This window comes from Pararge aegeria, chromosome 2 (assembly GCF_905163445.1).
Source record: "Pararge aegeria chromosome 2, ilParAegt1.1, whole genome shotgun sequence".
Classification (NCBI taxonomy): Eukaryota; Metazoa; Arthropoda; class Insecta; order Lepidoptera; family Nymphalidae; genus Pararge; species Pararge aegeria.
In genome coordinates, this window is record NC_053181.1 from 20,952,812 (window position 1) to 20,975,250 (window position 22,439).

The 22,439-nt window shown below is 41.6% G+C and overlaps 1 protein-coding gene across 1 annotated transcript in view; it reads right to left on the reverse strand.

The window, feature by feature from the left end:
* Positions 1-22,439, reverse strand: part of LOC120628791 (tripeptidyl-peptidase 2) — a 36,133-nt gene that overhangs the window by 9,252 nt on the left and 4,442 nt on the right. Inside the window, exons 6-17 of the mRNA XM_039897413.1 lie at positions 21,422-21,585; positions 20,008-20,251; positions 18,925-19,055; positions 15,174-16,074; positions 14,311-14,381; positions 13,811-13,950; positions 13,294-13,474; positions 10,338-10,503; positions 9,473-9,639; positions 5,043-5,221; positions 2,099-2,313; positions 691-802 (exon numbers count right to left, since the gene is read on the reverse strand). Of these exons, the coding sequence (XP_039753347.1) occupies positions 691-802; positions 2,099-2,313; positions 5,043-5,221; positions 9,473-9,639; positions 10,338-10,503; positions 13,294-13,474; positions 13,811-13,950; positions 14,311-14,381; positions 15,174-16,074; positions 18,925-19,055; positions 20,008-20,251; positions 21,422-21,585 (2,671 nt within the window). The remainder of the gene's footprint in view (positions 1-690; positions 803-2,098; positions 2,314-5,042; positions 5,222-9,472; positions 9,640-10,337; positions 10,504-13,293; positions 13,475-13,810; positions 13,951-14,310; positions 14,382-15,173; positions 16,075-18,924; positions 19,056-20,007; positions 20,252-21,421; positions 21,586-22,439) is intronic.

Genomic DNA, 22,439 nt, shown 5'->3' on the forward strand with positions numbered 1-22,439 from the left:
CTGCTACCGAATACATTACAACTATCTCGGAAATCTGTTCATATTGCAAACAAACGCAGACCTTCAATAAATGACTAACAATATACGTTAATGCAAATAGAATTAAACTAACGGTAGTTAAAGATACAAGATCAGTTTTGATTGCGCGCCTCTACTCTCAATGAGTATACAAAGTAGTTGACCCATTGAATACTCACTACACATATGACGCCACCATAATGCGTACGCAACATCCAATTGCGAATGCGCTAACGAATGTTAGTACAACCGTCTTAAAAGCTAACTTAAAACTAAAAATTTTGCACATATTCATCAGCAGTAATTTGATAAACATGATTCACGTGTAAATGTGATACATTATGAAATATATAAGCAAAATAAAAACTGTGGTCGGGCGAACTGAAGATTCCTTTCACTTTGACCTTGCCTTTACCTTGACCCCAAATGTAATTTAATGTTTTCTTACTGTAACAATAATTAAGGTTGATATTTGATAGCATTGAGGCACAACGTTTTTGCGTTACGCGTGATCATTTTTTCTACCATTCAACTCCTACAGACGCATTAAGCAACTTCGTTCCAAAAATATTAACAATTTACCCTCGCGTCATAACTCATGAGGTACTCAACTCTCCTTAGTATAGTATAGTATAGAAAAACCAATTGTCTATAGTATATGTTGTAACTTACCTCAGTGGCTTTAGCTATGTGGAACGTGTAAGTGTTAATGAGCTGGTAGATCTGTCTACTGGGGGGAATGACGTCACGGGCTGTCAGCGGCACTAGCTTGGAATCCGAGGGTCTGAAAATTGTATATACTATTTGAATATTAACCAAATTAACGTTGCAGAAACAGTTCTATTGAAACCAAAACTAATTATTTAGGAACTAAAAAATAAAAAAGCATCACTTGTTTCATATACACCTATAATATTGACCTCTTAAATTTTTTTTTTAATTAATAGACTAGCGCTTGACCGCAATCACACCCGAAAATAAGTGATGATACGGCCTTATATGGAGCGCGCTTGCCTAGAAGATGCCTATTCACTCTTATCTATACATATAATAAAATAAGAGTGTCTGTTCGTAATATTGAAATAACCGTTTTTTACTACATGTATAAGAATATATATACACAGTACGTGCACCAAAATAACATTTATTACATTTTTTGTGTTTGTCAGTCTGTTTGTTCAGTCTAATCTCAGAAATGGCTGAACCGATTGTGACGGGATTATTATTGGCAGGTAGCGCATGTAATCAGGAGTAACTTAGGCTACGTTTATTTGAGAAAAAAATCTCTTATTTTAGAAAAATAAAGTAAAGTGGCAATGTCTAAGTACTGTCCAGTACCGCGCGCAGCTCACACGCATGCGACCACTGGGCCGTCGCCGTCGGGCGCCTCCCACCACTTCTCTCACCAACCGTATAAATATATAAAGCTGAAGGGTTGGTTTGAACTTGAACGCTATGATCTCAGGGACTACTGATCCGATTTGAAAAATTCTTTCAGTGTTTGATTGCCCATCTACGAAGGAAGGCTGTAGGCTATATAGCTTAACGTTAACACCAATAAGAGCACAAGCATCAATGAAGAATGTTTTAAAATCCGGTGTTTTTTTTCCTTTTGAGAGCTTCCGCTGCGTGCGCTGCATAAACGGTTACTTTCGATAAAATCATGTATGACAAAGTTGTTCCCATTTAAAAGCTCCAAAAAGACCGCGACAGTATATGTTTATCTTTTAAGGATGACTTATAAATTCAAATTTCTTTAATCACAGGCACTTATGAAGCGTTCATACATAAATGTTTACACAATTGTAAGGTGATAACTTCGTTCGCCAACTTAAACCTAAAGCTACGAGGGTTCCAAACGCGCCCTGGTCTAAGAAGAGCCCACAACAAACTTAGCCGGGTAATTTTTTTTTTGGTTATCACTATCTCACAGTAAATTTATATTCAGCTATGAAGCTAGAGCAATTCACACCCAAGATTTGTTATCGTTTATGTAATTCTTAATATTATAATAAGATTTTTCTGTATACGCGAACGAAGTCGCGAGGGACCGCTAGTTGACCTGTCAAGCGAGAAGTACCTGTACACGGGCTCGATGTGTTTGAGCTGCGCGGAGGGCTGAACCTCCTGCGGCCTGAGTGCAGCCAGTTGCACCGCGCCCAGCGTGGCCGAGCTCATGGTCAGCTTGGTGCCGAAGTCCGGCTTGAGGCCGTGGAACTCGATGCTGTAGTCCACGGTGATGTCGCCCACGTTGGCCCAGTACTTCGCTATCACCACCTCTAGAGTTATCCCGCCCTGGGGACGACGACAGTTGGACCAATCGGACTCGCACACTAACGCCCGAATTTAATAATCAGTGCAATCCAAAATCTTCAGATCGCAGATTGATTTTAGAAGCGCAATCTACCGGGAAGAGTGGGGGAAGAATAACGAAATTCAATCTGTTATACTGTTTGGAAACGCAATAAAGTAAGCTAATCTTAGGTAGCACGTAACCTAATATATACCAAATAATATGACATTAGTTTGTCATAATTGTGCATAATTTATCTATTTATTATTAATTGTTCTTAGTTTATCTACCTATTAATATTGCATGTCATTTGACAAAACATATTTCGACGCGTGAATAATATTGTACCATCATTTTACAATGTTTCTTGCAAATAAATTTTATTATTATTATTCTGTCATCTGAAGATTTTGGATCGTTTATTAATTTAGAGCGTTAGGCTGTTACCTTCACAAGCGAGTATCTATGGTATATTGAATTTTCCTGGGATAGTGTCCATGTTACTCGTCGTACTTACAGTTAACTCTATGCCAAACGTAAAGTTGATTGTTTGCTCAGTTAGGGCGTCAAGGACAAACAATCACAACAAACAGACAGACAAAAAAACATTGGAATTTATATATAAATAAAAAATTATAACCAATGGTATATTCTGATGTATAACTATATATAGGTTTTGTAATGTTTGAGTAAAATTTGTTGGGTAGATTTCGGGTGAAACACCATTCATCCATCAAATAAATTCAAATTTGCTTCATTCATATAGACCTATCACAGGCACTTATGAAGCGTTCACACATACATGTTAACATTATTGTCGGGTGATGGTGACAACTACATTCGTTAACTTAAAACTAAAGCTAGCAAGATTACAAACGCGCTCTGGTCTAAAAAGAGCCCACAAAAAACTTAGCCGGGGGTTAGTTAGAGGAAGTCATACCTTTTTATCATTCACGTAATCCTTAATTAATAATAGGAGTTTTCGATAAGCTTACGTTTATATAAGCTTAGTTAAAATTACTATTTTTTTATTACACTTATTAACGTGGACCTTGTTACATCGCCATAAGGCTCATAATCCAAGATATTAGACACGCGTGTTTTATTTTAAATTACCGTACTTGGGCTTTATTTTGATGACTCAATTATGTTTAGTTTAGAGACAACAAAGAGGTTTTATGCGGCTAAAAATAGTAGGCATTTCCTTTAATGTAAACATGTTTTTACCTCCTGTATTATAGTATGATAACCGAACATTTAATTTTATGACATTAGTTACAATTCATAACTTATATTATGTTTTGAATACGAAATATTCCCTTTATTGTATTTTAAATATAGGCTGTATGCAGCCAACGATGCTGGCTGTATATCGGTATACCTTCGGCGCGAAAAAAAAACGAGATGTTGAATTAACAATGAATAATTGTTAAGACTTAATTATCCACTGTTAAGTCAACATCTCATGAGGATGCCATACAGATTCTCCTGAATTTCGCGGAGTACAGCAAATTAAGCTCAATTTTCATAATATATCAGTTATTTTCTGTAAAAGAATCTTTAAGGTTTTTTTTCCTTGCAGGTGTGATGAAAACGTATGAAACGCGGTTATTGTACATTATTTACTTGTTACACTCTCGGCTTTCTAACCTCTCGGTTTTACCGCCTCGACTGTAAAATGCAATATAACCGAAATTAATGCATAATCTGCACTACAAGATTACTTCTACTTCTGATGATAATATCGTCTACCTCTCGTCTTGAGCAGTGTTTTAAGTCATCGGTTGCCGGGAAGAGATCGCTATGTAGCGATAGGGCCGCCTAACTGTATACTAGTTGTGTAACCTATTTTTTTCATTATTTTTCCTGTATTTTAATATGGTGTACATAAAGTGTTCATTTCATTTTTTTGTTTCATTTCATTCATTCATTCGTTTTTACAGTCCACTTTCTTAATTATATTTAAATTAATGTAATAAATAATTAATTGTTTAATGAAATTATATTTTAATTAATGTATGTCATTCATCCATCAAACCATCCATCCATATAATCTACCGAGATCCATCCATCCATCTATGCATATAATCTACCGAGATCTTTCCTTCCATCCATCCACCCTTCCTTCTATCCATCCAAATAATCGACCTACATCAATCCATCCATCCATCGATTGGTTGCCTGGAAGAGATTGCTTTGTAGCGATAAGGTCGCCAAATTTTGTTAAATTTGTTTTGACGTGACAACGTCTTATAATTCGATGGAGCCGGCTGCACGCACGAAAAAACATGACGTATGCGGCGTTACCTCGCTCTGAGGCGTTCCATTCAAGGCTTGAAGTGCGCGGAACGAGCGACAAAGAGGGACAGTCGGCCTCCGCGTTCGTCATCTGTCTCTCTCCTACTCGAGTGAGCGATGCGTCCGCGTGGACAGCTTCTATACAATAATACATTTACATGTTTTCGGCAAGGATGAAGTGCAGTGAAAAGTAAATGTGGTGTCAATTTTTTATAGCAACGATAATATCTATCAAGCAAATTAAATTAAAATTTTCTTTCGAACAATGCAACCATTCCATCTGTATTTTCTTACGACGTTGTCACGTTCAACTATCGTCAGCAAGCCGACTTTACAGACAACCAATTTGTTTTTTGTGAAATTTTGATTTTCTATATGTTTGTGGTGTGTACAACAAAAGCAATCCATGCAGCAGGCAGGCCGCGGCGGTTACCAGCACGCGGAAGGGCGCGGCGGCGGGCGCGAGCGGCGCCACGGCCAGCATGCGGTGCGTGTCGTGCGCGCGGCACGAGCGGCGCGGCGCCAGCTGCATGGCGTGCAGCAGGAAGCGCGCGCCCGCCTCCCCGCCGCGCCGCGCCACGCGCACCACGCCCCACGACGCCTCCGCCGGCGCTGCAACACACGGGTCAGCACGCCGTCACCTCCCCCCGCCCCGGGCCCCGCCCACTGCCACTTTTGCTTCGTGACTCTGGTTCTTCTACCGATCACGATCACGCAGAGATACATCACTAACAGAGCTCTCCATCGCCCGCTGAGTGAGCCTTCTTGTAGAAAGTTGCTACCAAATAACCTATTTATTCTAATCTAAACTAAAATTTTTATCGTATTATAATGATTTAGGCTATATTTCATGCCAACATGCCACCGTGGCTAGCGGCGGCGTGGCAGTGGTACACAAAATAAATATACAAAAACCCAAAAATGTTAAAACTGGAATTCCTCTTTCACAGCTGGAACCCTTATTACAACTGCAGAATATTTCTACTATGAAAAATGGGTTGATTACAAGAAATAATGCTTATTAGGTCCAAAAAAATTCCCTCAGTTTTTTTAAAGATAGTCTTTATGTATTTTCGATAATAGTTACTTCATTTAAACTTTAATTTAATTTAAAAAAAATTAAAAGATTAAAATTAATTAAAAATGCTTCTGTTTCAAATTTACCAAATTTCATTATTTCAAGGTCATCCATTCCATACTCCGGATTTTCCTCATATCAAGTCCATTATTTTTTTTTTTTTTTTTTTTTTTTATTAACGATAGGCCAGCGTTTGACGACAATCATGCCCGTTAGAAAGCAATGATGAGGTCTAGGTTGGAGCACGCTTGCCTAGAAAAAGCCTATTCACTCTAGCCTTGAAGGTACCTAAATTATACGTGGCAGGAAACACAGTTACCGGGAGGGCGTTCCACATCTTAGCGGCACGTATCAGAAACGTGGATAAAAAACGTTTCGTGCGTGTTGATGGGATATCAACCACATAAGGATGCCACCGCTCTCGGTGTCTCGCTGTTCTGTGGTAAAACGGGGAAGGGGGAACAAGATTGTGAAGTTCCTGAGCACACTCACCGAAGTATATCCGGTAAAAAACCGATAAACAGGCAACATTGCGTCGGTGCTGGAGACTATGTAGTTTCGCCTGCGTTAACGAATTGTCGCCTATAATTCTCCTGGCGCGACGATCCACCGAATCCAAAGCTTCAAGTTGGTACTTGGCAGAGCCACCCCACAGGTGACTACAGTACTCCATGCAGGTTCGCACTTGAGCCTGGTACAGTGCGAGGCGTTGACCTGGCGTGAAGTACCGCCTAACCTTATTGAGGATACCAAGTTTTTTAGCTGCCACTTTGGCTTTGGACTCGATGCATTTGCCAAAATTGAGATTGGATGAGATGTTGACACCCAAGAGCTCAATATGGTCGCTAATTGGTACGGATACACCCCGGAAAGTGGGAGCCAAGGTGAAAGGGCTCTTTTTTGCGGAAAATAAACACGACTGCGTCTTGGCAGCATTGAACTTAACCAAATTGGCGTCACCCCAATCAGACACCTCTTTTAGAGTCAAGTTAATACGCTCCACCAAGGACTCTCTATGCTCAAGGATATCATTAGCACTGGCCCTAGGGCTGGACAAGTACCTCTCCGTAACGGTGCTGTCATCAGCGTACCCAAAAAGATTGGGATTCAAAAGATCGTTGATGTGTAGCAGAAAGAGAGTAGCGGAGAGGACAGATCCCTGAGGAACACCGGCATTGACAGCCATGAGGTTAGAAGAGTGGCCATCGACAACCACTCGAAAAGACCGTTCCCTCAAAAAATCAGATATCCAGCTGCAAAGGCCAGCAGGTATTCCGTAAGCAGAAAGCTTACTGAGAAGGCCGCCGTGCCAGACCCGATCAAAAGCCTTGGAGATATCCAGAGAGACAGCAAGTGCCTCACCGTGTTTCTCAATGGCTTCGCCCCATGTATGAGTGGCATACACTAGAAGATCACCAGTAGACCGGTTCTTACGGAAACCATACTGTCGGTCTGATATAAGATCGTTTCCTTCTAGGTATGAGAGGAGCTTGTTATTGAGTACACGTTCCATAGTTTTACAGAGTATGGACGTGATGGCAATAGGTCTGTAATTGGCCGGGTCCGCACGACTACCTTTCTTGGGTACTGGCTGCACATTCGCAATCTTCCAAGATTTTGGGACTTGAGCAGAATTTAGAGAGAGTCGAAACAAGCGTGTCAGCACAGGAGACAACTCAGGAGCACAGTTCCGCAGGACAACTGCAGATATACCATCTGGGCCACTGGCTTTACTCACGTCAAGGTTGCGAAGTGCTTTTAAGACCTCGTGCTGGTGTATATGGATCTCAGACATGACTGAGTCGCACGGTAGAAGGCGCGGTGGGGGGGTACTTCCAGCATCCAGACGCGAGTTTTCCGCAAACAGAGATGCAAGGAGATTTGCTTTTTCTGCTGCAGACACTGCCAATGACCCGTCAGGTTTCTGCAAGGGCGGCAGCGAAGAACGACAAAAGTTTGCCTCGACCGACTTCGCGAGTGACCAGAAAGCTTTACTACCACTGGGAAGAGCAGCTAGTTTACGTCCAATGCGATTGGTGCGGCCGAAGCGAGACTTTTTGAGGACCCGCTTGTAGGATTTGGCGGCAATATTGAATTCTTTTTTCTTATCCCTGACGTCCAAAGCCTTATGAGCACGAGCATCCGCCCAAGCTACAAACGCAGACTGTTTTCGTGCCTCTGCACTGGCACATTCAGCGTTGTACCACGGGGGAGTTTTGCCAGCTAGTGATACGTCAGAGAATGGTATGAAGAACTCCATTGCCTGACGTATCACGCCTGATATAGCTTTCTCACAGCTCGAAGGGTCTTTGGAAGAGAAACAAATTTGCCGCCAAGGATAGGATGCAAAGAAATGACGCATCTCATCCCAATCTGCCAACCTGTATCGCCACACTCGTCTCTTAACAGTGGAATCAGAGGCGGGAGGGTAGTAGTTTGATAAAGACTTCACCAGACAGTGGTCGGAAGTACCTAAGGGAGCTGAAACTGACACCGAAAAACTGTCTGGGTCGGTTGTTAGCAGAAGGTCCAAACAATTGGGTGTATGACCGTTAACATCAGGTATCCGCGTGGCTACGTGAACGAGCTGAGAGAGATCTAACGATAATGCAAATTTGCGCGCCTCTCTCCCAGCATGATCGGTTTTCTGGTACGGGTATAGCCACTCTTGGTGGTGGGCATTAAAATCCCCCAGAAATACAAGCCTAGCAGTCGGATACCGACGCTGAACGGTATCTGCCCTTTCGCAGAGATAGTTGAACAGCTGAGTGGTCTCCTGGTCGCCGCTATGCGAACGATAGACGCACGCATAAATCGTACGCTCTAAACCCGTATCTACCAAGCACCACAGAACAGAGAAGTTTGGTACCTCCAAATTACGGAGACGTTGGCAGCAGATGTTGTCTCGAACGTACATGCAGACCCCTGCGCGAGGTTTAAAATTGTGCTCAAGCGAGTACCCGGGGTACTGCAGGTATCCTACATCTGCAGGACTGACTATTTGCGTCTCCGTAAGGAAAAGCATATGCGGCTTAGAGGTCTCAAGATGGTGATGAACCGCGTAGAGATTGGAGTGCAGTCCTCGAATGTTAGAGAGGTGCACTGTGAATGAGAGGTAGTGCAGCCGCTGTGTAACCTTACTTCTTTTTCTGTTACGCTTCATTATTATGTGGGGGTAGTGGATAGGTAGGGGAATTGGAAGTTGTACGAGATGCAGCATTTTAGATACCATGACCTTCGTCACCGCGACGCTGATGGTAGACTCGACTGGAGACCGCGGGGACGCCCGAACCCCCCTGGGAATCGCCATCGGGACCTCTCTCCGGTCGCCAACCGGCACGATGAAGGCCATCCCAGGATTTTTCGCGAGGTGGCGGGGCAGCCTTTCATAGGTGGCTAACCTACTAATTGGGCCCCCTACTACCTGCGGTCGGCCAGCGGTGCACCGTGCTTCGGATCCCGCTGCTCTCCAAATCGAGACGCCCGGCGCCATGACAACACGGATCAAAACCTATCATCAAATGCAGCACAACTGTACAAACCCATTTCCCCTCAATTAGCTACTACGAGCATCGCTCCGGAACACGACCAGTCGTATGACACAGTAAATCGTGACACATGGCAAATCATTTAGCGGCGCGGCTTTGCTCGCAGGGTGGTATTTCAAGCCACGGACCAAACCTACCACCTTTGTTTTTATACTCTGGCATTAGTTTAAGTCTCGAGAGATAACGTACCAAGGCTGCATAATGTGGGCGGGGCGATTTGAATGCTATTTCACTCACCCACAATGATATGCCGCTTGATAGTGGAGGGTTTGAATAGCACGTCCTTCTCGTCAATCTGCGGCGCGGCCGACGCGGACATCGTCAGCGGTTGCGGTTGTAGCACGGTGATGGGGATGCGGAACACGGGGCCCTTCGCCACGCACGCCACGTCGTAGGCGTCTACACTGGAAATGATAGTCAATATGCCATATTGCCATGCCATCAACAACTAATCCGATTTTAGTGGTTAAGAAAATTGGTTATAAACAAACGCCTTATTCGAGAAATGGACATAACCTAGTGACATCTGCACGTGGATAAGTCATTTGAGGGCTTGAGTATATGCTTTTAATAGGATTCCCAAGGTAATTTTGGATCTTACACACATTGTATTATAATTTTAAACAAGTTTAGTATGTGTGCACGTTTTAACGCATTTCAAAAATGCTTAGGTACTAGGCCTACTTAAAATAAATGAATTTTGAATTTTTGAAAGATTTGAATTATTGACATCAAAATTAGCCAAAAATTTTTAGATCAGATTTGATTCAACACGAAATTGTTATCATCTATAAACAAAGCAACACTTCGTAGAGCATGCGAGGGCAAAAACGTTGTATATAAAGAAATTCTATAGTTTTTGTAATGTCAGCATTGCACCTGTGCGTAGACGGTTTGGGTCGCTAATCGTGAATAAAATTTAAAAAAATAGTCGTTTATAAAGTCGGTTTACGAACGATAATTTAACGGAGAACGCGCGTCCGAGCACTAAGGCCGATCGTGCCTCTCTATCGCTCGTTCCGCGCTCTCGCTGTCACGCTCGGCTCAGGCGGAACGTGACAATGAGTCATGCTTTGTCGTGCGTGCGTTGACCGGCACTGACCTGGCGAAGTGCGGGCCGGGCGGCAGCGTGGCGGTGCACACGCGCAGCGCCAGCGGGCGCGGCGCGTTCATCATGTCGAGGTGCGCGGGGTGCGACACCCACGCGGCGCCGCACGTGAGCGCCAGGCGCTGTCCGTACGCGATCTGGCGCGGGATCACGCGCTGGTCTGCAACGCAACGCACGCTACATACGTTTTTTTGTATCTGTTTCTTACCAGTTTGGTACTTAGTTTTAGCGATGGCTTAGCAAAACTATCTTTTAACCTAAATGTAATTCGATAAAGCTTCCCCAAAACGTAAGGTGTCAGAGCGGTCTGCCTGCTCAGGCGAGTTTGGAGGAGTTTTTTTTATTTATCAAATAAAACAATCACATCAAAATGGTTAGTATCGAAAAAACCGCAGAGGTTTGTCCTCGGTGCCTATATGCAACGATAACCTTAGGTGTTCATTAGAAGAATAAACCAGCTGTGGGAAAAACATACTGCTGCATTGAAGAACCATAGTTCTAAGCTCTTTATCCTAACTAATAATATAAATGCGAAAGTGTATCGTTTTGTTGAAGCAAAACTTCTATAGAATCGTTCTGATTTGGAATTCGATGAAAAATTTCCATTACACATTTTGTTTCACAAATACATTACACATTTTGTATACAATAGATGGAGATTCCAGTTTTAAAAATAGAGTGAAGGGACTGATAATTAAAAATTTTTTGAATTTGAATTTTGAATTGTGAATCATTAAAATATATTAATCATAATTTCATGCCTTTTGTTAAGTAAGCAAATTACGCAATCGTCGAGCCTCGTGGCCATAACTAGGACAGTGCACTTCGGGCTGCCACTCGACGCGTGCTCATTATCAATATCATTATATCATTAACCATTATCAGTTATCAAAGTAAATACAGTCCACTTATCAATCTCTAGTTTATCATCACTCCACAAAGGACTACACCCCTCATAAGTTTTTATAAGTTTCAGTTCCCATGGTTTTACCTTACATTTACCTCATTTACTCCTGATACTCTATATCCACCTCAATCTCTCGTAGACTACTTTCCAGAAGTTTCACTCCTGACGCGTATGAAAATTGCACAGGACACATTTCTTTTTTGTTTGTTTGTTTTTCCACTCGCCCTAACTCAGCAAACGCTCAACTAGATTTTTGGCATAGAGCTAGTTGAATAGACGGAGAGTTACATAGGCTTCTTTTTATCCCAGGAATAAAAATTGTTCCCACGGGATTTGTAGAAATTTATATGCTACTAGCTTCTGCCCGCGACGTGGACTTCAGAATTGGATCAAAAGTTACGCTCTTTAACATTTTTTGAGCCTACCACGGAAACTATTTGAGAGATCGGTGTAGAAAGTACATGTCCTTTTCCATAACATAGGTGACATGCATACCAAATTTCAAAGCAGTCTGCCCGTTACTTAGCTCGTAAACTATAAGTTTCAACTTCCCCTCGGGTACTACTTCAGGAATCGGGATAAAAGTTTTCCTATGTTCTTTTCCATGTCAAAGGCTACATGCATGGCGCCAAATTTCACCCAAATCCATTCGGCCGTTTTTGCGTGATTGAATAAAAAAACATCCAAACTTCACATTTATACTATTAGTAGGATTGGATCAACTTTTAAATAAGTACAAGTTAATCTAACAACTTTTAAGAATAGATTGTATATATTTTTTTTACACCACTCGCTCAACATAAGGCATTGTTGAGCGAGTGGTGTATTGACAGGTCAAGTATGCCAATACATGTTATAGGCTTAGCGGATAAGTAATGTACTACATTACTTATGGAGTCTGTAGAGATTAAAAATAATAATACGTACTAAAACTCAATACACACAATATAGTTTACGTCTATCAACATAAGAGTGTAATAATAATAACAATAATTTATCGTTATTAAGGTAAAAACACAAAAGGCATAAAAAAGTACATGTATATAATTAATCAATGATTGTATATGACAGTACAATGAACATACCATAAGAGAAAGGCCAGAGTGCTTCACACACTTTTTCATATGAATCATTCGTGCCTATAAAAGAGGCTTACTTTTATTTTGTGTTTCAAAAGAAGGTAAAAAATAATAATGTAATATCATTGATTATCCATTATCAAGAGTCTATAACAGTCCACTGCTGGACTAAAGGCCTCTCCTAATAGGAGTTTGTCCATAATCACCAGGCTGGGCAGACAGGCTGGTGATCACAGAAGATGGTAGTAGTAGCTACAGCTAGCTCTGTAGTAGTAGTAACATTATGAAAATTAAGTTTAATTTGCTATACTCCGCGAAATGCAGGAAAATCTGTAAAATAATTTATAATTACTTCAATCCTTATACTTCACACCAAACAGATCTTCGGTAATGTACCCTCTACGCACATTTCGCTCCGAAACCGTAGCATCCTCAGGAGATGTTGACTTTACAATGAATAATTGTTAAAACTTAAACATTGTTCATTATTAAAACTTAACAATTATTCATTGTTAAAACTTAACAATTATTCATTGTTAAAACTTAACAATTATTCATTGTTACAACTTAACAATTATTCATTGTTACAACTTAACAATTATTCATTGTTAAAACTTAACAATAAATCATTGTTAAAGCTTAACAATCATTCATTGTTAGAACTTTTGTTAGAACAATTATTCATTGTAAAGTCAACATCTGCTGAGGATGCATCGGTTTCGGAGCGAAACGTGCGTAGAGGGTACAGTGCCGAAGAATTGTTTGGTTTTGAGTATAGTAGGATTGAAGGAATTATAAATAACACCACGCAGATTCTCCTGCTTTTCACGAGTATAGCAAATTAAGCTTAATTTTTATAATATATCATGGAATTCCGCAAAGAAACGCCTTCTTCTATCCAATTTTCGACAATTACATTTGTTTTTACTCCCCCAAAATGAATGCTATCAGAAAATGTGCTCACTTTCTTCGTCCGTGTGGTCCTCGAGGAACTGCGGCTCGACGGTGATGCCGATGTCTTTGGGCATGACCTCATCCAGCTTCGGCCGCAAGAAGACGCCCTTTGCGTTACTGCTTCCACATTTAAGCGAGAACGTGACGTCACGCTCCGGTTGGTCGTGGTAGTTCGTAAGGATGTCGAAGGCCTGCAACGCGTTTGCCATCAATAGCCTGTATAATTACACTGTTGGACTAAACAGTCAGTAAGAGTCTATAACAGTCTTCTGGACTAAAGGCCTCTTCTAACGGGAGCTTTTATCCGTTGACATGCATATAAGTCCATGTATTGTGTGTGTGCGTGTGTGTGTGTTCATGTGTGTGTGTTCGTGTGTGAGTGTGTGTGTGTGTGTGTGTGTGTGTTAATGCGTGCGTGCGTGTGCTATGAGTGTTTTTTGCTCGATATATATACATACATATATAACAGAACGAAAATTTAAACGCGATCGCGGAGCCTGTCTTCAAATTAAAAAAAAAGTAAATACCTTCTCAATATTAAGCAGGCCGCAGCCCTGTGCCCAGGGCTCCACGTGCTCCAAGTAGCCAGCAGAATTCTCGAGCGCCCTCTTTATGGAGTATGGGGAGTAGGGTAGCTCTTTGGCTTTCAGCCCCGATATTAGCGCAGCTGAAATATATTATTATCATTATTATCACTGATCGGAATACGTTTTTTTTAAATGGCTTCCTTTAAATTGCAGCAAATCAACGACGAGTGCGTAATATCACGCCTGTACCTTCGATAAGATTACGCTGGTGTATTCAGTATATGGCGGAAAACACCCACATTTTCTAACAAAGTTATTAGTGGTTGCATATTTTTTCGCGACTGGAAGCTATTTGTAGCACAATGTAAAACTTGCCTTTATTATTTACTTTATAGTTGATACAATATTTGTATCAGAAATATAGAAGTCGGTTTTTTTTGGTTAGTAAATTAACATACTCCTACAGTTTAAATTTATAATTGTTTTTTGTATACACGTACCCACGGCTCCGGCGACATGGGGGGCGGCCATTGATGTCCCATTCATGAGCTGGCAGTTACGCAGGGTGAACCTGTAAAATACCAAATAAAACTATATTCAAGAACTTCTTTTTGGCCGGTAATATGAGAAGACACTTCTTTGAAGCACTTTTATTTGTCTTAGAGGTAAACTAATTTAGTCTTTACATAAATCTCTAACGTAATTTATTTTAACAAGTTGTAGCATGTAAATATTGTTATTATAATGCCTGTCGGTACCCAAATTTAAAAATAAATAATAGTTATTTATGCAACTGTTTTATAATAATGGGTATTAAAATAAGAAAGTGTTTTTTCCTTCCTGTGTGTGGTTGCCAGGGTGAAGAACTCCATACTGCAAGGAAATTAACTAAAACTTTTTAAAGATCGTTTTTTGTCTGAATCTTCGGAACTTTAGTAATGCCTATTCTCTTCTGTATTGTTTGGGGTTTGACAATATTGTTCCTATTTATTGATATTCATTGTAAAGATATGTATTAATAATATATTGTGATTGAAGTAGTAGGTTAATAAGGTTGAGTAGAAGTTTATTATATATATATATACTATTAATAAATATATTTATATGCACCACCTACCTCTCATCTTGAGCAGTGTTTTACACTTTCGGTTGCCTGAAAGAGATCGCAATGTAGCGAAAAGGTCGCCTAATTGTATAAACTATATATACATCGTGTAAACTATTTTATTAGTGTATTTTATGTGGTGTACAATACTTTGTATTCATTCATACAAAGTGGGTTTTATAATAGAATCACGTGGCGCACGGGCCGCGCGAGCTCCAGCCGAAGGCGCCGGGCGCATGACAGTGTAGCGAGTCGTACCTGGCCACGGAGGCCACGGCGCCGCCGGGCGCGCACACGGACAGGCCGGCGGCGCCGTCGGCGCACGGGCCGCGCGAGCTCCAGCTGAAGGCGCCGGGCGCATGACAGTGTAGCGAGTCGTACCTGGCCACGGAGGCCACGGCGCCGCCGGGCGCGCACACGGACAGGCCGGCGGCGCCGTCGGCGCACGGGCCGCGCGAGCTCCAGCTGAAGGCGCCGGGCGCATGACAGTGTAGCGAGTCGTACCTGGCCACGGAGGCCACGGCGCCGCCGGGCGCGCACACGGACAGGCCGGCGGCGCCGTCGGCGCACGGGCCGCGCGAGCTCCAGCTGAAGGCGCCGGGCGCATGACAGTGTAGCGAGTCGTACCTGGCCACGGAGGCCACGGCGCCGCCGGGCGCGCACACGGACAGGCCGGCGGCGCCGTCGGCGCACGGGCCGCGCGAGCTCCAGCTGAAGGCGCCGGGCGCATGACAGTGTAGCGAGTCGTACCTGGCCACGGAGGCCACGGCGCCGCCGGGCGCGCACACGGACAGGCCGGCGGCGCCGTCGGCGCACGGGCCGCGCGAGCTCCAGCTGAAGGCGCCGGGCGCATGACAGTGTAGCGAGTCGTACCTGGCCACGGAGGCCACGGCGCCGCCGGGCGCGCACACGGACAGGCCGGCGGCGCCGTCGGCGCACGGGCCGCGCGAGCTCCAGCTGAAGGCGCCGGGCGCATGACAGTGTAGCGAGTCGTACCTGGCCACGGAGGCCACGGCGCCGCCGGGCGCGCACACGGACAGGCCGGCGGCGCCGTCGGCGCACGGGCCGCGCGAGCTCCAGCTGAAGGCGCCGGGCGCACCGCGCGCGCGCATGGAGTAGGCCGCCAGCATCATCTCCGCCGACACGTACGCGCCCACGCCTGCGGCAGCCAACAAAATTAACAATAAGAGATTATAAGAAATTATTTCAGTTTTCAATTAAACAACGTGTAATTGAAAACTGAAATAATTCTTCACAGGCTTTAGAAGTACATTATGTACTTTCTGAGACTTATCTGTGACACCGAAAACCTCATAGTTTGTGAATAAACGCATGCCATAGTTTTTACTGAAAGAAATCAGATACAGCCTGGCGTCACATGCAAAATGAAACTCGTCTCTTTATTGTGGAACGTTTAGTGATCAATTATACTCTGTTGTGAAGTCTCGTTTCAGTCAATTTCAACACGGTTTCGTTAAGGGAAGGTCTACACTAGGTATCTAACCTGGTCTTCATATCTGATAAAATAGATAATCAAGATCAGGTGGATGCTGTATACACTGATTACAGCAAAGCTTTCGATCGGATTGATCACAACATGTTATTCAGATTATCATAGGCTGGATAAGAAGTGATGTGTATCGTTGGTTCTCATCTTATGTTAAAAAAGATCATAGGCAGTAGTACTCAACGGTTTTACTTCATCTTGACGGAATATACCTTGAGGTGTTCCGCAAGGCTCCCTGCTTGGGCCTTTACTATTCAACATTTTCATACATGATATTGACCATTGTTTTCTAAATACGATTTTTTTACTATTCGCAGATGATATGAAAATCTTTAGAGAAGTTAACAATCCCATTGATGAGATACTTCTTTTAAGACGACCTACATAGACTAGATAACTACCATGAACAGATTAGATCTAAATGTTTCCAAATGCTTTGCAATTTAATTTACACATAAACGCAATATACTAAAATCCACGTACGACGATTTATCAATCATTTAAAATACTTTCACGTTATTTTAAGTAGCTATAATTTTTCAGTGTTGGTCATTCCTATTTTAGACTTACACTATTCATAAATCTTTTAACTTTGCACTTTACTTCACATGAGAGCATTTTCCTTTCTTACTATGTAAATTCTATCTGTGAAAACTTGTAATTGTACTTCATTACTTTTCATTTTTTATTTCATGTTATTAGCTGTAAGTTTTCCTGTACAATAAATAAATAAATTAGGTAAGCGTCGCGTAGCGTAGGTACTGCCCGTGTCAGTCTTTTATCTTTAATAGGGTATTCATAAATAAACATTTCGAATGTTTTGAATTCGTTTGTATGAAAAAAAAAATACGTTGCATTTGATTTAATATTTTTACAGGATAATTCCTTATGAAGTATTAAGGAATTATCCATGCAACCTTCACCATTATTTCGTAATTCGGTTACACGTTGTATAAAGAAGATACTACAAATAAACTTTCTCCTTGCATCACTCTTGTCTATTGGTGCAAACTGCATTAAAATCCGTTGCGTGTTTTTAAAGATCTTAGCGTACAAAAATCAGGAGCTACTTCGTTTTAGACTATGTAAGTTTCATCCATTGCATGGCTCAAATTCAACGAGCAAAAAAGTCAAAAAAAAACCAGAATTACAGAATTTGTGTCTCTAAAACGAGTATTACTAGGTCTATTTAGATTAAACGTTACTGCTTCCTCTCAGCTCAGATCAGCTCACTGAAGATACACTAAAGATTATAATGTAAACACATACTTTCATGTTTATGCGCTGTTTTTGAAGATTTTAAACTAAGATTTTCGTGGTTAATCAACATTTCTTAAGCAAAGATCAACGGGTACATACCCCGATAATATTTTGCAACTGGGTCGAAATATCGACAAATTCAAAATATTATCACTGTTTTTGTATGTCTTAAATGTTGTTCACGCACGCACTTAAGCATCCACTCACGCACACACACAAACGCACACACAGACACACATTACAAAAACACACAATACCCCCATACAGTCCCGCACAATTTATTCTTTACTTATAGTTTTTTTTTTTTATTGCCTTGCCTTTAAAATTGTTATAATATGTAGATTTGATAAAACATACTTTAAAAATAAACAAGACAGGTTTTCCTTCCGCAGAGGGCATTCATGTAAATATTGTATCAATTATTTTTTAATAAATGATTATTGATTATTAATTATTATTTCTTCATCGGTCGACCACTTAACGTTTGCTTAAATACAAATCCTATACGAAGCGGAACTCTCTGGTGTAGTGAACCCTCCGTCTAATGCACGTATAAGGTTCGTTGACATTTACACTGATAGCAGCATGCATGATTTATAGTACGTATAATGGGTTTGTAGCTCTTCATCCGAGCGGAAACACCGCCTGAGTAATGCAACAATTATAAGGCCATATGTTAAGTTCTACATATAATGTATATCGCCATTAATTCAGCTAAGAACTTATAAGCATCAAAATACTTGGATACATGTGCGTGAGTGTTCACGTTGCGTATACATGTGCGTTGGCGTTGGGTGCTCCTGAGTGTGCACGCGTGCGCGTATGCATGTACGTTGCGTATACGTGTGCGTTGACGTTGCGTACTCCTGAGTGTGCACGCGTGCACGTATGCATGTACGTTGCGTATACGTGTGCGTTGACGTTGCGTACTCCTGAGTGTGCACGCGTGCGCGTATGCATGTACGTTGCGTATACGTGTGCGTTGGCGTTGCGCGCTCCTGAGTGTGCACTCGTGCGCGTATGCGTCTACGTGTGCGTGTACATGCGTAACAAACACGTGTCAATATTATCACACCACCTGGAGCTGAGCTACTGGGGGCAATAGAGTGATGCGTGCGCGCATTCTCTACATTTCTTCAATCCCTAAGGCTCTGGCGAAGCTTCCACGCTCGCAGAAAGTATTGACACTGGTGCGGTCTTACAAGCTTGGCAGGCTGAACTGAAAGGGTACATGGGGCTTACCGATGAGTATGGGTTGCGCGATGTCGGGCGGCGCGCCCACGGTGGCGAGCGCGGGCCCGTGGTTGCCGGCGGACACCACCCACGACACCCCGTAGCGGTTGACCACCGAGCTGATCACGTCGCCAACGCGACTGGAAAAACGGTTCAACTCAACTGTGTGGCACAACCGTATTTAGAGGTACATTATGCACTGTATTTAAGACTATCTGTGAAACCAAAAACCTAATAGTTTTTGAGTAAACCACTGTCCAAGTTTCTACTGAAAGAAATCAGATTATGCTAGCATCACATGAAAAATTAAAATCATGTGACTCCTGTAAATTCCTTAATATCACTTTCACATTTTATAAATATTTTCATTTGTTAAATAGAATAATTGAGAGTAGAAAATTAAAGGTTATTAATTTTTTTATTTATTATTTTATTTTAACTCATTACACATAATATAGATCACAGGTCTTAATTTAAAGGTGTAAGCATAAACGCAAAAGAATTAAACTACATCACCATATGTCAATTATAAACTTGTCATTGAATATTATGGAATATCGCAATCGTCAGAAAATTTATTAATAATTTATTTATTACAAAAGTAATAAATAAATTATTAGTATTAAACAAGTATATTTAGAGATTGACATAAAACTTTGCATGTTGAAATAACTTTTTTATAACTGTTGAATTGTTATTCACTTTTCTTTTCACAATTGATCCGTTTGAAAATTTGGGAAATAAATAATCTCAATTGATTATGATAATTGCCACTAGCTGGCGTATAAGTCAAGAAGCGTGGAGTATATGGCATATACTTACGACCAATCCAAATTACTATTTTTAAAGAGCGGAAACTACACAGACGTCTGACGTGAGCGTTACTTCCGTCAGAAAAAAATCTCACTTACTCCCTAGTTGCGCTAGGGAAGAAGTATAAAATTACGATTTCCTTAAACATTAACGTAGCTTCAGATTACGCTTAGCGACGTTTAATTTGCTACGAGTTGGTAAAACGTTTATTTTCCCTAGACGTTATTTAAAGGATTGAAACGTTTCCTAGGTTCAGTGAGGCGCGCCGCGAGCACTCACCCCGCGTTGGACCAGTGCGCGTGCTCGCCGTAGCTCATGTTGATGACGTCGATGCGCAGCGCGCGGCTGAGCTCCATGACCTTGACGCACGCGCGCACCAGCGCCGCGCCCGTCTCCATGGAGCCCAGGCGGCTGTCCCCGATGGTGAGCGACACCACGCGCGCGCCCGGCGCCACGCCGTTGCGCGCCGGCTCGTGCGCGAACCAGCCCGCGGCGATGGCGGCCACGTGCGTGCCGTGCGTCGCTGCACCGCGAGACCGAACCCATGAATAGTGAAACGAGCGAGCGGAACTATTCCCCATTAGCCTTTTTACAACTAGCGGTGTGGGGAGAAGTTAAAAGGCAGTAAAAAACAAAGTAGCATAACCATATCACGACAATCGTGAGCTGACACTTATTCAGGGCAAAAATTGCATAAATAAGGTCTCTCACACCATGTAAGAAGATAACTGAGTGCGACACAAATTTGTAAAAAAAAAAAACTTGCGGTGTGGGTACGTATTCAGCCGAGTGAGAACCTTTTAATCATGGACTTCCATTAATAATAGTGATATTAGCATATAAAAAACCTTTGTGGGGCTGAGTATATGCTTTTATAACATGATACCGAAGGAGATATTAAATTTACCATTACATAAGTTTAAAGAATGTATGTAAAACACATTTCACACACCAAGGTTACTATACTATAAATGAATTTCTCATTGACAAGGTTGCCTGGAAGCAAGCCGCTTTCATCTCACACAAGATCGAACAAGGTTTGTTAAATTGTAAAATGTTGTTGGAAAAGAGCCACTGCTGAGTTTCTTGCCGGCTTCTTCTCGGTAGGATCTTCGTTCCGAACCGGTGGTAGTCACTACAAACAGGCTGACTTGACATTTCAAATGTGCTTATAAACTAGGTCTACTTGAAATAAATTAATTTTGAATTTGAATTGTATTATGATAAGCATTGATATATTGATATACCTACGTTAAAGTCCTCCATATTGGGTGTGTTTGTTTGAAAACTTTATTGGACACACGAATAACAACACAGAAAAAACGTTAGCCAATGGATATAATTAGGGATGCAGGAATGCAACATTATAGTTTTCCATCATCCCAGTGATTAGTGTGTAAGCGGTGATAACGCATTGGGTAGAACCTTGACTTCACTTCCGGGGAGCCGACTAAGTATCCTAGCTCTCTCTAAATTTTCTAAGTTACTGTAGTTAAAATATCACCTGCTTCAACAGTGTAAGAAAACATCGTATGCAAACCTGCATGCCTCAGAGTTCTACATAGTTTTCTCAAAGGAGTGCAGAGTCCCTCAATCCGCACCGGGCCTCCGTGTTGGACTACGACCTTAAACCCTTCTCATTGTGGGAGGAGCCCCGTTCTCTGTAGTGGGTCGGATGATGAGTGACACTTACAGCACATCCCCACAACTTCCAGCGTGTTGCCTTCATCGTGGACGTTGATGCTGACCGTCATCTCATCGAGGGGCGTCAAGTGCGCATGCTCGTGAGTAGTGCTGTACTCGCCTAGCAGACGACCAGTGGACAAGTCACCCGTTTCGGACGTGTCTATGCATGCTCTGTAGAAAAACGATAAAAAAACCTCACGATTACTTAGGCAAGAAAAGATTCTGCAGATATTTAACTAAAACTAAGAACAGATTTAATTATTTTGTAATCCGTGTCTCTCGCCTTCTTAATGCTGTTAATAATGACCCGGAAATTGATTTATTTTATGGTAATAAAGTCAAAGTCAAAGTCAAAAATATCTTTAGTAGAGAATTACACGGTAGTGAGATGATGGCGATAACCATATTCATAAAACTAAAGCTACGAGGGTTCCAAACGCGTCCTGGTCTTTGAAGAAGCCCACAACAAACTTAACAGTGTTTTTTTGTTATTACTATCTCACATTGTCATTTAAAAGTACATATTAGAAGAGTAACCTGGTTAGAGCAATAATTCACACCCAAGCTTTACTTTTAGATTACGTAGTCCTTTATACTATAGGACTTTTCTATAAGCTTTCGTTTAATAAAATTTTTAAAAATATGAATAGTGTACGTCGCAACCTGTTAGATAAACTGTTGCATGTTAGGTAAACTTAATTTTTAGGTATAGTTTGCTGCATTTTTGCTGGGTTCTACCAGGTACCCTCGTTTATACAAAATTTATCTGTAGAAACCTGTTATTAGTTTTAAGTCAACCATATTGTTAACTATTTAGTAATTACAAACTGTTGGTTTACCAATTAAAGACAAATAAAATAATAAAATGTTACTTATACTTTTAATTTATTACTTATAGTTATGGTCGCAGAAGGGTGCAGAATAAAAATATGTTAAGACGAATATAAATTCATTAGTCTAAGAGTTACAAGACCAAGGAAGCATGGTAAAATAAAATACATAGTTAAAGCAATAAAATTATTTTT